Source organism: Acomys minous, assembly GCF_964271855.1.
Source record: "Acomys minous genome assembly, chromosome: 2".
NCBI classification, from domain to species: domain Eukaryota; kingdom Metazoa; phylum Chordata; class Mammalia; order Rodentia; family Muridae; genus Acomys; species Acomys minous.
The window spans coordinates 133,749,331-133,764,781 of NC_140484.1; the positions used below are offsets into that span (position 1 = coordinate 133,749,331).

General features: G+C 53.6%; 1 protein-coding gene across 5 annotated transcripts in view; it reads left to right on the forward strand.

The window, feature by feature from the left end:
• Nucleotides 1–15,451, forward strand: part of PDE2A (phosphodiesterase 2A) — a 91,753-nt gene that overhangs the window by 52,420 nt on the left and 23,882 nt on the right. For all 5 annotated transcript variants that reach the window (XM_084772009.1, XM_084772011.1, XM_084772013.1 and 2 more), the window contains 2 exons: nucleotides 7,188–7,277; nucleotides 10,143–10,231. In XM_084772009.1, the coding sequence (XP_084628135.1) occupies nucleotides 7,188–7,277; nucleotides 10,143–10,231 (179 nt within the window). The remainder of the gene's footprint in view (nucleotides 1–7,187; nucleotides 7,278–10,142; nucleotides 10,232–15,451) is intronic.

The following is a 15,451-nucleotide window of genomic DNA, read 5'->3' on the forward strand; positions in this document are numbered from 1 at the left end:
CCCATAGAAATTCCTAGAAGTGCTGGGGTGGAGACAAGTGTCCCCGGGTAGGAAGACTTCCTTAAATAGGAAATGCTGCTCGTCTGCTCTTGCTGAGGAGCCCTCTGGTCCCCAGGGCCTAGGCGTTTTCCCACTGGGAGATGATCCTGAAGAGCAGCAGAGTCTCCTGGTTTGCCAAGATACCTCTCATTCCATAGGCTCTTCCTCTAGGATTCTCATCATTGCCAGACTTGGGATGCTTCCAGGACATCCACCTTTCTGCCAGGAGTTCATGGGCCTCCAACATTTCTAGGCTCTTGTTGGGGGCCAAGTGATGCTAAGAGCCAGAAGAGCTATGGGGCAACCAGGATGCCATCCTCTTCCACCCAAAACTCCTGCTCTGATAGGGTAGCCGAATGGGAGAGAGTGGGAAGGCCATGACACACAGTGCTGTAGGGAGTATCTATCGTGTTGTGAGGGTCCTAGGAGAGAGGACCACTCACTGGCTCTCTCAGTCACTCTTGCCCAATCATTCCTCTGGCCATCGTTTCCTTTGGCACATGTCCCTTTTTGACACTGGTTGGTCCACATGGTCACTCAGCATCCCTTTCTCCTTATGTCTGGCTTTTGGAGGCTTCTAGACTTGCTGTGTCAAGCTCTTGACCTTCCTTCAAGGCCATGTGAGGGCTGGGGCCACAGATATTCAGCCTCTTGGAACCTGGAGCTGGAGGCCAGCCAGTTCACCGAGGCCCTTTCTTAAGACACCGATTCCCTTGGGTCCCTTCTTTCTTGTACACCCTGGTGGGGGGGGGGAGGGACAGTGGACTCAGCTTCCTTGCTGCCTAGACATCTCCCCAGGCACAACTCTGAGTCACCAGATGCTTATGCCAGCCTCCACCAACTGTCCCACTGTGCTCAGTTCAGCTCTCATGGTCAAGGAGACAAGAGAGAGATGACCAGAAGCCAAGAGAAGAAGGTGAGAGTGGTGAGGACGTGGTGGCGATGGGCTTGGCAGCTGGGCTTGGCCAGCAGGAAACCTGGGGGCTAGGGAAAAGAATGGTCCTCCTGGGTAGAGGAGGCAGCTGAAGGCGGGGAGGGTGAGGAGAGACCAGAGCCTGACCTATCTCAACATGATATTAAGTCTTGCAGACAGGGCCATCACTCTCTTCCCCGTACTCAGCTCTTGCCTTGCTCCTCTTTCCATATCCCTTATTTTTCTCATTTAGACTGCCGGGCCTCCCAACTTCTTCTTCCCGCTGTTTCACATCGCACCTTTGCCCTGGATGGCTCTAAAGGGGCTCTGGACACTGATGGGACCTGAGATAGAAGTTCAGGCCTGGTTGGGACAGAGTGGGATGTCCAGGAGATACTGGCTAAGGGTGTAGGATGAGAGGAGCCAACGGGAGGGGCCAAGTGCCTTCCTCAAGGAGCGGGGATTCCCTCGGGAGGCGCCGGGACAGGCGCAGGTGTATTCTACAGTGCACGTGTCTCCAGTGTGGCTCAGAGGCTGGGGACGCGGCCCTGTTGGAGTAACAACTGAAGCCAGAGTCTACGAAGGACGGTGTGCCAAGGGAGAAGAGGGCACGGTGGGGCAGAAGAAAGGGGGCATATGGAGGAGAGAGAAAGGAGGAGGACAAGAGAGGCCCTTCCTGTAGCGCTGGGCTCTTGAGCTGCAAGTGGTCCCTTCCTCGGGCTCCTTTGTCACCCAACTGACCCATGGCCAGAGCTCATTTTTCTCTTTCTCACTCTTACGTCCCCCTCCTTGGGGATCTTTCTTGTGGAGTCTCTTCATGTGGGGGTCGTATCCAGTTGTCATCTGGGCTGCCTTCACTGGAGCAAGGATCCACCTCCCTTCCACCCTGCTCCTTATCCTCACCTGTCTCTCTAAAGTGGGGTGAACGAAAGGCACTTCTCAGGGCCAGCAGCAGCTAGGAATTGGGGGTGGGGAGTGATGCAGATTCTTGGACCTCTTCCTAGACCAGCTGAGTCAGAAACTTCTGGGGGTGGGGCCAGCACTTTGCCTTTTAACAGCTCTCCAGGTGACTCTGGGGCAAGACAAAGTTGGGAACCACTGAAAGACATCTTAAACCACAATCGGTCCTTGAGAAAGGCATCTTTCCTTCCCCATAGCCGGAGTCACTCATGGCATTGACATTCAAGCCAGCTCACCTGTCACCTGAGTTGCCCGACATCACCTAGCCTCTTCCCTTTCTTCTGCCTCTGGCCCAGCTCAGCCTTGTCATGGGGAGGTCTCCGGATGCTAGTGTTAGCACACACAGGCAGCTCTTGTAATAGTTCAGGCACCAGGTCTGCTAGGCAGCTCTTTGGGCAGGTGGCAGGCGTGGGCGGGTGGGGAGGAGGGAAGGGAGCCACCTTGTCCTGCTTCCTCTGTTTTCTGCCTTGGTGGCTGGGCAGCTGTGAGGAACCAAAGAATAAGCCTGGGGTTCTAGGATTGGGCGTGGGCCGGGGGCTTCTCTAGTCTGAGTTCCAAGGAGTTCTTCTAGGTAGTTCTGAGGGCCCTAACTGAGCCTTGGCTCTGGTTAGCAGCAGGCAGGCACTGGACTCAGAGATGGGTACACCCCCACCCCCACCCCCACATTCTCCGAGGAAGATTAGGAAATGTGTGTATTGCTCACTAGAACGGGAGGCTGGTGACAAAAAGGGACAGGTGGTGTCTGCTCCAGACTTCTGGTTTTCCCTACCGTGACCACTTTCTGGAGCCTCTATTCATGGCTGCACTCCTTTTGTCAGGCAGTTTTCTGTTTTCTCCCCGTGTTCTCAAGACAATTTCTTGGAGATCTGGGGGGAGGAGTGGGCAGGGAAGACAGGAGTGGTGGGGATGGGGAGCATGCCGGAAGGAGAAGCCATCCAGGATGTGGAGGTGGAGACGACGTGGCGAGACAGGAGAGCAGCGTGTGACAGATGGACATCAACTAGGGAATGATGGGGAGAGGCAGAGAAGCGCTTAGAGGGACCGGAAGAGCCTGGCCCAGAGGGACCAAAAGAAGCAGGAGGGCAGAGGAGCTCCAGCATCCTGGGTAATCTCCCTTTGGAGAAGGATGTCAGATTCCAGTCTGTGAGGACATTCCCTAACCACAGTCCAGGAAGAGACCCAGAGGTTAGCAAGACTAGACAGATCTGTGGAGATGCTCCTGGGCTATAGCTTGGGTCTTACTCAGGAGTTCGATGTTATTACTTTCTTGTAGGGGGTTCAGGTGCCGGCAGTGGGGAGAACAGATGGTGAGTTTGTGAAGCGGGAAAGACACGGGGTGGTGGTGGTGGTGGTGGTGAAATAAGAGCATCTTCTCCCAGTGACCCTTGACTCAAGGCCATCTGTCCCTGTGGGTGGCTCCAAAGGGGAGAAGACCCAAGTTTTTGGTTTCATATACTCTTGGGCTTTATGAAGGAGCTAGAAGCAAGTCAGTCTGGACCCTCTGCTCTCTCCAACTGAGCTCACAAATGCTGATGCAGGCCCAGGTTTCAGAAAACTAGCAACTTCCCTGGTTTCAGAGAAACCCTGCCTTCCATCAGCCTCCCCTTTCTTGGTACCTGAAGAGTAAGTCCATACATGAGAATGGCGCTGTCTGCGGTGCTGATGACAGCGTCAGCCCACAGCAGCAGGTAAGGGGGCTGGAGAGAGCGAAAAGGCTCCCTCCCATGGTCCACAAACTGCCACCGACCATCCACCCATTTCCCCACCCACTCATCCACCGATCTACCCATCTACCCATCCATCTATCCGCCATCCACCTGCTCACCTCTTTTCCTAAGCACTCATTCATCTACTCATCCACCCATCCCATTTTTCCATCCGTCCACCACTCACCTATTTTTTTTTCCCCAACCAACTCACTTACCCTCATCAAATTAAACCATAGCACCACAGAACTAGACCTAGCAGAGTGGAAAGACCCTTTTTACATTAAGGAGGACACCACGGTTCAGAAGAGGAAAGGGGTGTGTTCAAGGCCACACGGAGCTTCCGTCGTCAATCTGGGACAAGGCTGGAAATCACTGCTCTTGTCTGTATACCACAGGTTCTCCCCTGGGGTCTGGAAAATTGCCTGGTTGTTATGTTGGTATTTACACTTTATTTGTTCACAAAAGCTGCAAGGACAAGAAATGTGACTGCTTCCACCCACCCTGAGCCAGGGCTCTTGTGTATGTGCACATGTGCTATGTGCACTTGTGGTGTGTGTGTGTGTGTGTGTGTGTGTGTGTGTGTGTGTGTGTGTGTGTGTGCACTCACACATACCCCTAAGTGCTTAGTCCTGTACTCACTGGATGTGTGGCTGCATTTCTCTGTGTGTGCATATATGAAGCATCTACATGCATCTTCAGGCTAAGGTGTATACATGGCAGCATGTATGTGTGGCACACAAGTGCATGTGGGCAGACATGGCTGCTTTTCCCTCTGCCTTCTTTTGGGAGTCCTGGGGGCACTAACCCTGTTTGAGGCTGTCTCCCTACTGTGCCTCCATTTCAGGAATTGCCCCATTTCCCTCCTCCAAGGCTGCAGTTCTGTAGTATGCCCAGGCAGGCTTTGAACTTGACTCCCCTCCCCCAGCTGGTATAGTGGAGGTTAAGTTTTACTCTCAGACCTGGTGGGTGGGGGGTGGGGGTGGCGGGAGGGGTGGGGATGGGAGGAGGTGTGGATTCACTGGTGCAAGTGGCATTTGAGCAAGCTGTGAAGGCCCCTCTGAGGGCCAGGTCTGAAGTGGCCTGTTTCCCCCAGCGATTTCTACAGCTAACACCTCACTCCTGGGCAGGTCAGACTCCAAAGCGGATGGAGAGATGGCTGCCAGGCCTAGAGCCTCAACAACCCTATCTGCATCCTACTTACTCAGCCAAGGATGGAGAACCCCTCCTTGCTGGTGCCCCAACTCTCCCCAAGTTTTCTTACCTCCCCACCACCACCATTTTCCTGCCCTTGGCCTAAAAAGGTCACAGAAAACGGATCAGTCAGAACAAAGGCCAGACAGGCAGCAACCAAATGGAGTAAAGGACAGCTCAAGGCATCCACCAATCAAAGCAAAGGGCAGGTTGAGGAGCTGGCCAATCAGAACAAAGGACACACTGATTTCTCTAAGCCCCAGGGGTGGGAGATGGAAGTTGGGTAGCAAATATGCACATACAGGGGTGGAAGATCTGGAGGCTTCGGTGATCTCTGGCCCACCACAGATGGGTTGTTGTTTCTCTTTGAGCCTCAGTTTCCACATCTCTCAAATGGGGAGCCGGTTATCTACAGCCTGTGGTTTTGGAAATTTCTCTTGCATATAAGGCTCACCCCATTGCTTTGTCTGCACACCACCCCAGCCCCTGCTTCCCTAGCACACACATGGCAGGTATCACCAAAGTCAGACCCTCTCTAGGCTCCTTTTGGCCATCCTCCTGCCTCCAAGGCAGGAAGAGGTCTACATGAGCACCACCACACAGAGCCCTGTTCTTAAAGTCCCAGTCTGGAGAGGGTGGGTCAAGAAAATTGTTTTGAGATTGTTTTGGGTACGGGATCACCTCTCTGGGGTCTTCAGCCTTGGCCTCAGGAACAGGCAGTAGCCTGGCACAGATGCCGTGCTAGCAGCTGATACAGGCATCTCTGGCATGTGCTACATGAGGAAGTAGTAGCTGGTCCCATGAGAACCTGGAAGAGTCCGATATCATGCTGGGTATCTTCAAGGATGTAGGGCGCTATGGAAGGGCAGCGCTGAGGCTGTGCAAGCTGTTCCTGAGGGTCACAAGAGCAGATTTAGGATGTGTCATGTGGAATCAACTACTACCAGGGCCCAAGACTGTATACACATCAAACATAACCAAGACGTGCTTCACCCTTGGCAGTGGGAGAGATCAAAGCAAGGCCTGAGCAGGGAAGGCAATGCCGGCTATTGCCCTTCCCACTGGGAGGTGTGTGTGTGTGTGTGTGTGTGTGTGTGTGTGTGTGTGTGTGTCCACAGCCAAGGAGACTTGGCAGTGGCATTTGGAGCTGACACCTGGAGGGACCCCTGGCTTCATTCAGACCTCATCTCAGGACAACCTTTCTGTCAGGCCACACTTGGCTTATTCTTGACAACCCTTGGAGATGGGGAGCCAGAGTGCCCCCCCCTCACCTGGAAGCCTCAGCCTTGGCAGTCTGTGTAGGAAAGAAAGAGGACGCTGTATCCCACTGGATGGTGCCAGCTTCCTGTGGGAGCCTTTGGGTCCCCTGGCCATTCAGTGGCCACAGAGCTTACGTCCCCCCACTCTGGGGTATCTGAGCCTTCTTGAGCTATCCAGTCTTAGGCACATGCTGGGTCCTAACTCCCACCTTGAAAGGGTCATAGCATTTGGACAAATCTCTTCTTGTTCTTATCTGGTACACTAGAAATTGAGGATGGTTTAATCACATGACAGAAGCGAGGAATTAGCACCTCCCTATTAGGGCTAACAACTTTCTATGAACATAACTCTGATTATTTCAGCATTTTAATTTTTTATCAGCTATGTGCATGCTATGGGGTCCACTAAGACCCTCAACTTGACATCATTTTCACAGCAATGGGGTCCAAACAAGCCATGCCTCCTCCATCCCATAGTTACTCACTTTGAGTTCTAAACCCAGACCTACAGGGAAGACACCAGGAAGGACTTCCAAGCGCTGGGGAGAGGAGCGCACGGCTGAGTGGATGGTGTGAGTCACCATTCTGCCTTGGCCTCGCTCCCCTGTTCCGTTACCTTCTCTTTGATCCCCTGTGGCTCTGGCCAAATTAATAGAGCGAGAAGAAGAGACCTTTGTTGTCTGGGTTCCGGCTCTCCAAGGACGAGGCCCGTTCCTGGGAGGGGGGAAGGCTAGAAGGCAATCAAGGCTGACTTTGCCTCCCCTGCCTGTAGTGGCCTCACTCTGTTATGCCTACCTTTGGTTGCTCCTCAGCCTCCAGCCCCCATGCTTCCAGCTGAAACTGGAATATGGCCACAGTTCCTCCAACATACAGATCCCAGAGCAGTCCCTTTCCTAAAGGCAGAAAACTTGTCATGACTCCACATGACTGTCTCTAAGCCCCAGGTTCCCTGTATGCACGGTGAGGGGACTTGGTCAGTCTTTGGCCTTAATGCTGGTGGAGTCTGATGTTCTAAACTCCAGCATCTTAGCCTCAGGGCTCGCTCCACAGTTCCTGGGTCCAGGACTCTGCCTAGGTTCCCAGGCAGACTCATTCGTGTTCTTTCTTCTCTTCCAGGATGCTTTGCTGAGCCTGGGCGCTGTTATCGACATCGCCGGCCTGCGGCAGGCTGCCAAGGATGCCCTCTCAGCCGTGCTTCCGAGAGTGGTAGGTGTCTTCCCTTCCTGCCCTCCTCCTCTCAGCCTCTGTCCAGCTGTAAGCTGCATCCCAACCTGCCAGACTGTCATTTGGGCTTGGGAGTATGTATAGCAGGAGAAGTTGAGGGTAGACATGAGGAAGAACTTCCTGGATACCAGGTCTTGGAGGTCCTAGAGGACTCACTCTTGATGTGTAGAGGATCTGGGATTGGGTAAAAACAGGAGACTGGAGAGTTGGATTCTTTAAGCTCCTCTCTGTCCCATCACATCACCATGCATGGGATGGTAGGTTGAGGGAGGTGACCAGGGTCACCTGAACCCTGAGTGCCTTGTTAGAGGCGTTGAGCCTTCTGTCTGCAGGCTTTGTCACTTCTGGCTCCAATGGCCATTGCTCATTCTTTAAGCAGGAGGCTGATGAACCAGCTCCCTGGAGTCACAAAGCAGGGTCACAGCTGTGCATGCTGGAGGGATACAGAGGGCTTTGGAGAATAGGTTTTGAATCAGCATAAGACTTCTTGGAGAAGGATATGTCTAAACTAAGTCCCTCCTGAACATCCTCTCCCTAGTCTACACACTGGCCCAAGCAACTTTGGCTTCAGGAAACACGACCAACTCGGGATGCAGCTTTCCCACCCCCATTAGAGCCTATTGTCCCTGGCTCTGAGTGATGGATGACCCTCCAAAGGCCCAGAGAGGGAGGGTACTTCACCAAGGACACACAGCATGGCAGGGACAAATGGGGCTTGGCATCTATGCACCCTTATTCCCTGTCCTCAGCTCTGTCTTCCCCAAACCTCCTAGAAGTTCAGCGCCCAGGAGGAGGGCTAATGACTGAGCTTTATTGAGCGTGAAATTGGTAGGAAGTGGGTGGTGTGTTGGCGCCCAAAAATAAATCCTTTGGGAGAGGGTTGTGACTGAGACAACATCTGCCCTGGGGTGGAGGAACATCTGGATGGTGAGGGTGGGGGGAAGCTGGCAGGTCAGTGATTGTGGGCTTGCCTGGCAAGCCTTGAGGCTGGTGGAAGAGCGGGAGGGGGTTGTGGGGGAAATGACTGGCTTGGTGCCCAGCTAACTACAGCCTAAAGCTGGGGCTGAGATGACAGCTGAGGTCCAAAGAGGCAGTGAGATGTTACTCAAGAGGCCAGTGATGGGCTGGGGGTGCCCAGGCTTGGGGGAGCCTCTGCTGGGCCCTGGAAGGTGGGGGTTGGGAGAAGAGGAGGAGAGCTGCAGCACCTGGCTTCCTCATCAGCACCCATTGTGGCAGGCAGCCTGAGTGCAGATGGGGCTGATGTGTACGAAGTGAAAAGCAACCCTCCTACCCAGTAAACTCGGCTAAATTTAACCAGGATGGCTGAGCATGAGGGTGGAAGGCGCGGACACACGGAAGTGAAGGGTGGCTCCTGCCCACCCACCTCCCCCCGCCCCCATGGCTGCCCACCTTTCTCTGTGGGGAGGATGGACTCATGGACACCGGGTGCTCTGGTAGGCTCTGAACCTGTCTGAGAAAAAAAAAAAAAACCAGAAGCAAGCAAGCAAACAATCAACCCTCCAGAGCTTCTGTTCTCTCTCTGACGGAGGAGGAGGCTGGGCAGAGCTGAGGGGTGGTGGTGCTCTCCAAGTGGCTCTTTTGTCCCTGGATTCTGCTTGCCCAGAATCCGGCACGGTGGCTCACACTTGTGATCCCAGCACTTGGGAGACCAAAGCAGGACTGCCACAAGGCCTCAGGCAGCTTTAAGTACACAGTGACTCTGAGGTCAGCCTGAGCAACATGAGAGAGCTTGTCTCAAAAACAAAAGCCAAACACATCAAACAAAACTCCCAATTTGAGCCTAGACCCCCATCACTCTCGTCAAGGGAAAGCTGAACCTTTCCGGAGTCTGCTTTTACCCTCCATCTCCTGGGTCCTGTAACCCCTACCTCGTTCCAGGACAACTAAACCCAGCTCAGTGTCACAAGAAATCATGGTAGGGAATCCCCTGTGGACTATCCAAGAGCCACAAGAACGGCTGGCAGGGTTGTGCCTTCTCACAGTCGGCTGAGGACGCCATTCTTCCTGAGCGAGCGCCTTCAACAGCTCCTCCCAAGGCCCTCTGTATCACCCTCAGCAGAGAGGGTTCCCCAGACTCCCAAAGAGAGAGTGTCCCCAACAGGCATGGGGACTGGCCAGTCCCTTTAACTGGCTACATGTGAGGAAGTAGGTCTTTGTCTGTGAGATGACCACTTCTGCCTGGATGAGGCTTGCAGTCAAGGCTGGTTTGTCCTAGGGAGGGAGAATTGCTGAACCAGAGACCTGACAAGCTTCCAGCCGGTGCTTCCACCCCACCCTGACCTAAAATTCGAACTTGCTCAGCCTCTGCTCTCACCTGTCCCTAAGGCCCCTCAGCCTCAGCCCTGCTCACTCGCCCTTCATAACGCTTCACCCCATCGTGAGAACTGACGTGCTCCTTACTCTCTGCACCACTTGGCCCACCTGTGTTGGTTAGTTCTGAACCGCACCCCAAGTGGGGCCAGTCGCAGCTAAAAGGCTGCTTCTTCTGGGAAACCTTCCAGGGCCACAGAGTCCAGGCACAGTGGCCTGGCTTGGATCATGGGGTGGGTGTTGGAAGAGAAAAACATCCTGAGCCAGTGTAGCCCGCATGCCATACCAAGTATGGTTTGCCAGATGCCTGAGGCTGGAGTTTAAGGTGGGGGTGATTGGCTCACACCTTGGGTTTGGGGTGACCAGTAAGAAAAGCAGCAGATTCATGGACCTCTGCCTGCCCAGAACCCCTTCCTAAACCACCAAGCTCTGGCCCCAGGGCCCCGTGTCTTTGCCATGCACAGACTAGGGTTGGGCAGCTTCTCTGAAGAGTCTCATGAGGGCTTTTGGTCCTAGGAGACTGTCTACACCTATCTGCTGGATGGGGAGTCCAGGCTGGTGTGTGAGGACCCCCCTCATGAGCTGCCACAGGAAGGAAAAGTCCGGTAAGTCATTCTCTGCCTGTCCTCTGCCCTCTGGCACTGCCAAGAGGTTTCAGGGAGGAGGCTTTTAAATGTGAAATATAAGCCATACAACAGATCCGATATGGCGTAGTTTATTTATAAAAACATGTGAGAGCTTGAAAGTAGGTGGGGCACCCCAAGGGGAGAGAAAGACAAAGAGAGGGGTGGAGGGGGGAGAGAGGAGGTAGGGTTGTCCTTTTTTTTTTTTTTTTCGAGACAGGGTTTCTCTGTGTAACAGCTCTGAATGTCCTGGGAACTCACTCTGTAGACCAGGCTGGCCTCGAACTCACAGAGATCCACCTGCCTCTGTCTCCCAAGTGCTGAGATTAAAGGCATGGGCCAGCACTGGCCGGCAGGGTTGTCCTTTTATATACTTCTGGGCAGGGGCACACCGAATGCCAGGTAGGTAATGACATCATAGGTTGCTAGGCAGACTGGGGCAGTATGCTAACAGAGGCATCTATTAAGATCATCTTGTCCACCCCAGGGTGGGTCCCCAGTTCAGAAGTAATATCTCCTGTGTTGGAGAAATAGTGAGTGGGGTGGGTTCTCCATAGTCTTTTCCATAGAGTATTTTCTGGTGTTTTGTTTTTGTTTGTTTGTTTGTTTGTTTGTTTAATACAAAGTTTCACAGTGTAGCCCAGGCTGGTGTTGAACTTATAGTGATCCTCCTGCTTCAGCCTCCTAAGTGCTGGAATTACAATTGGGATGCATCATCTCCAGCTCTCACAGAGTTCTTGAGGATTGTCGGGGCTGCTCAGGGTGGAGTTGAGGAGCATAGGTGTGAGGGCGCTCCAGCGTCTCTCAGTTCCAACCCCAGCATGCCATAAGCATGCCCTTGAGCCTTGGTCTCAGGATCCCAGTATGCCTTGGTTGCAGGAACACGCAGTGACAGCTTCCTATACCTAAGATCAGAGCAAACAATCTGCAGAAGTTTCTGGAGTGCCACTCCCTAAGTTCAAATCCCATCTCCCTGTGTAATCAGATATCCTTTATTGTGTGGTTCCATGTTGCTCTGCTTGTTGGTGACACAGTGACAACAGCAGTGCTTATAGGATTGTTGGGAGGACTAAACGGCTGTCAGAGCTCAGCACTCTATGGTCCCTGATACCTTTGACCCCAGTGAGGTCAGTTGCTTCATTTTCCCAGTAGGGTAACATTGAGAGACATGCTCAAGACCACAAGCCAGGTGTGAGGCCAAGCTGGGCCTACGACACATTTCTTGGTGGGGGTGGGGAGGTCACAGCCTCTGGACAACACATCCTTGTTATCTGAAGACTGTGGGAGCACGGGGTCAGGAGCAGAGGGCACTGTGGGCACAGTGAGATGGGGCTGCTTCCAGAAAGCTGTGCTGTTTGTGCCCAGCTTGCAGCTCTGTTGGTCATGTTAGGGCTGCTACCGTGACCACTCCTAGTCACAGAAGTCCTGAGAGAATTCTGTCTGGAGATGCCAGCCTCATGGGTTTCTCTCTGGTTCCTGATACCCTGGGTTCTTGGATGGTGGCCTGTCTCAGTGAGTTCTCCTGATGGGCAGAAGGAGCTGGCCCCACCCCTATTCCACAGCAGAATTCCCGCCCCCTCCCCCCCATTTTGCCAGAGGTCTCGAGTGTGTGAGGCTGGCACTTTTTCCCTTCAGTTTCTGCTCACACCTTCTCCCTTGGAGGACTGCAGTGAACAAACCCACAGTGTCGTCCAGGCTGTGCCCTATCTAGAGGTTTTTGCCCTGGACATGGTGACATTAGTGGTACTTGCATCCTCGTTTGGAGGCTGAAACGCTTCCTACATTTTAGTGGTATCGGCAGCAGTTGAACCCAGGGCCTCATGCACGCTGGGCAGATACTGTATTGGGGTACATCCCCCGCCCCCCCAATCCACATGATTATACTTTCTATTTTGTGTCAGGGTCTCACTAAGTTGTCTAGGCTATCCTGGAATTCACTCTGTAGCCCATGCTATCCTCACACTTTTCTTCTCCTGCTTCAGCCTCCTAAGGAGCTATACTACCGTTAGGCCAGTTCTTCTGAATCGACGAACTTTTAATCCCAGCACTCCAGAGACAGGCAGATCTCTGTGAGTTCGAGGCCAGCCTGGTCTACAGAATGAATTCTAGAACAGCCAGGGCTATGCAGAGAAACCCTGTATCAAAAGACAAAAACAAAAACAAGTAATGAAACAAAAAGCTGTAATGTCCCTTTTCTCCTCTGAGCCGGTCCCTCCCACTCATAATTCTTCATCTGATATTAGCTCACCTCCCCCAGGAAGTCTCCCAGCAGTCTGGAAAGGCATTTGCGGGAGTTTGGAAGAGGTGTACGGCACGGCAGGTTCAGGGGACAGGAGGGAGCCTCCTGTGGAGCTTGCTCTGTCTGATCTTCCAGGCCAGGCTCCCTTCGGGAGTCAGTGGTATCTGCAGTGTGGGGGGGTGGTGCAGGGAACCTGGCAGCTTGGACAGGCTCTGACCTTCTGCCTTAGTGGCCTGCTGAGCCTCCTCCCCACTATGACTGCATGTCCAGTAAAGCCTTTGGATAAGACAGTTAAAAGGGAATGTTCTAATGCAATTATCCCAGAACTCCATGGAGATGGGAGGCTAGTGCCTACTGAGACAGGAAACTGTCCTGGGATTCCAGAAGGCAGAAAGGGCAAGATGGGGCAGGGGTGGGATGGGGTGGGGGGTGGGGGTGGGGAGTGGCATCTCAAGGCGTAGAACATAGCATGTAATTAGGCCAGTAAGGACTAGGGGCAGAGATTTGGGTCAGAATCTGTTCTGCCTACCCACACCTGTGTCTGCTGTATGGGGCCTGAGTGAGCTCATGTCCCGCCACTAGGGCTGATGGGCTCAAGGGTGGCTTGGGCCTGTTCCTGAGTTTTCCTAGCAGAATGAAGCTTGAGACCCAGACATGTGGAAGGCAGACGAGCCTGGATTCTAGCCTAGCCGCATGCCTGCCTCCACATCCCATCCGAAGTGCTTCCCGCTTCAGTTAGATAGCGGATGACAGGTGCATAGCAGCTAGCTGCCTTCCGCTCCCCAGCTCAAATGAAGACTAACCTTGGTTGACCTTGAGAGAATGAGTTTCCTTTTGGCCTCAGTCTCTCTTTCTGTGAAATGGGTGGGATTTGGTACACGTGTAACCACTGAGACATAGCAGAGTGGGGGAGGGGTGCTCCTGCAGGAAACCGGGCTTTTGGCTGCTGGAGGCTGCTGGCTGGCAAACAGCAGCAGGTGTGACTGGAGGCTGGATTATAAAGGCAGATAAGGCTGGAATGACGGACAGAAAATGAGCCAAGGTGGTGTTAGTGAGAGGCAGGGTGGAGCTCCACCCCCACCTGTCCGACTCTGCCCTGTCTGCCGCCTCTCACAGCATGCCCAGCTTAGGACCTCAAATGTAGCTTGCCTTTAAAACAATTGTTTTTTTCTGCCTGCATATGCAGGCCAGGAGAGGGCACCATATCTCATTATAGATGGTTATGAGCCACCATGTGGTTGCTGGGAATTGAACTCAGGACCTCTGGAAGAGCAGACAGTGCTCTAAACCTCGGAGCCATCTCTCCAGCATTGGCTGGCCTTTTGTGTCTTCTCATGCTTGCTTGTCCTCTTTGTCCCCCCCCCCCCCCGAATAATCTTTCCCTGTCTCCGGTGGTCAGCAGAGACCCACTTCATGAGACACGTGCAAGGGATTAACGGGATTCCCTGCCAATGAGAAAGAGCCAGTCTTCCCAAAGGGGGCCGGCCACCGTGGGAAAGTCTGTCCACAGAGGAGTCCTGGGGTGGAAAGCAGGAGGCTGGGCTCCAGGGTAGTGCCGCTGTGATGACAGCCCCACTGCTTTCTCCCCGGCCTCCATTTTCTCCCCTGTAAAATGATGTGGTTGGTCCAGCCCTGAGTTCTACTGGCTTCAATGGGTAATCTAGACCAGAAAGGAGAGGACCCCTTTAGGCTCCCCACCCCAATCTCCTAGCCTGTTTTAGACCCCAAGTAGACAATCCTCTTGGCACCCCCAAGCCCCAGATTCCCCACTGCTAAGTGCACAAGCTTCAGGCCTTCCAGATGCCACTTGGGCATAACCTTGGCTACCATTTGCAGGGCACGTACTCCAGGCCAACGGTCTCTTCTCATGGCAGAATCTGATTGTCCATCTGGTTTGTCTTGGAGGGCACGGTGACTGTCTGTTCCCATTTCTGGAGCCTCATATTCTGGCGGAGGACAGCCAGGTGCTGGCCTAGATCATTTGTCAGAGAGAGAGAGGGGGAGGGGGAGGGAGAGGGAGAGGGAGGGAGGGAAGAGGAAAGATCAGAGAAATTAATGCTCAGTGAGAGTGCATGGCTCAGTGAGGGTGGAGGGAGTGGGGCTCCATGAAAGGATGGGGTTCAGTGAGAGGATGGGGTTCAGTGAATGGTTGAGTTTCGGTGAGAGGGTCAAGGTCCACCATGGCAGGGAAGGCGTGACAACAGGAACATGAGGCAGGTGGTCACACTGCATCCACCATCATGAAGCAGACAAGAGCGAGTACTTAGACTCGGCTTTCTTTATAGTCTGTCTGAGATCCCAGCCCACGGAATGTGCTACCCACATTTAGGATGAGTCTTCCTACACTAATTAGCCCAATCTAGAAAATACCTCACACTCATGCCCAGAGGTTTGTCTCCAAGGTGATTCCAGACCCTGTCAAGCTGACAGTCATTGTAACCAGTCACAGAGGCTGAGTGAGGGGGCGGAGCTCAGCGGGGATGGAACTGAATGAGGGGGCGGGGCTCAGGGGGAGTTGGACCGGAGTGAGGGGGCGGGGCTCAGCGGGTGGCGGGGGCAGGTGGGAAGGATGGAAATTGAGGAGTGAGGCGGTTCAGTGGGGGATGAGGACCAGTAAGGGAGTTGAATGGGTCGGGGAGAAGTTGGAGATTGTGGGAAAGGGCTCATTGAGAGTGGGCCCAGTATGAGGCCTGGGTGCCTGGTTAGTGCTGAGGCTTAGTGGGGCTTGTAAAGGATGCTGCTCAGCAGGTATGGGCAGATCTCAGTAAAGGAGACCAGAGAAGGATGCAGGAGCTCCGGGAGGTGGAAAGGGCCTGGACACGTGGCCCTTTCTGGGCTATTGACTTTACCAACACACAGCTTTACCCTCTATTCTCTCTCCATTAAACAAATAGTTGTTAAAGGAACGGAGCTGTCATAAACTCCACGCCCGTTCCTCTCTGCCCTCCGTGCCCATCTGTCCT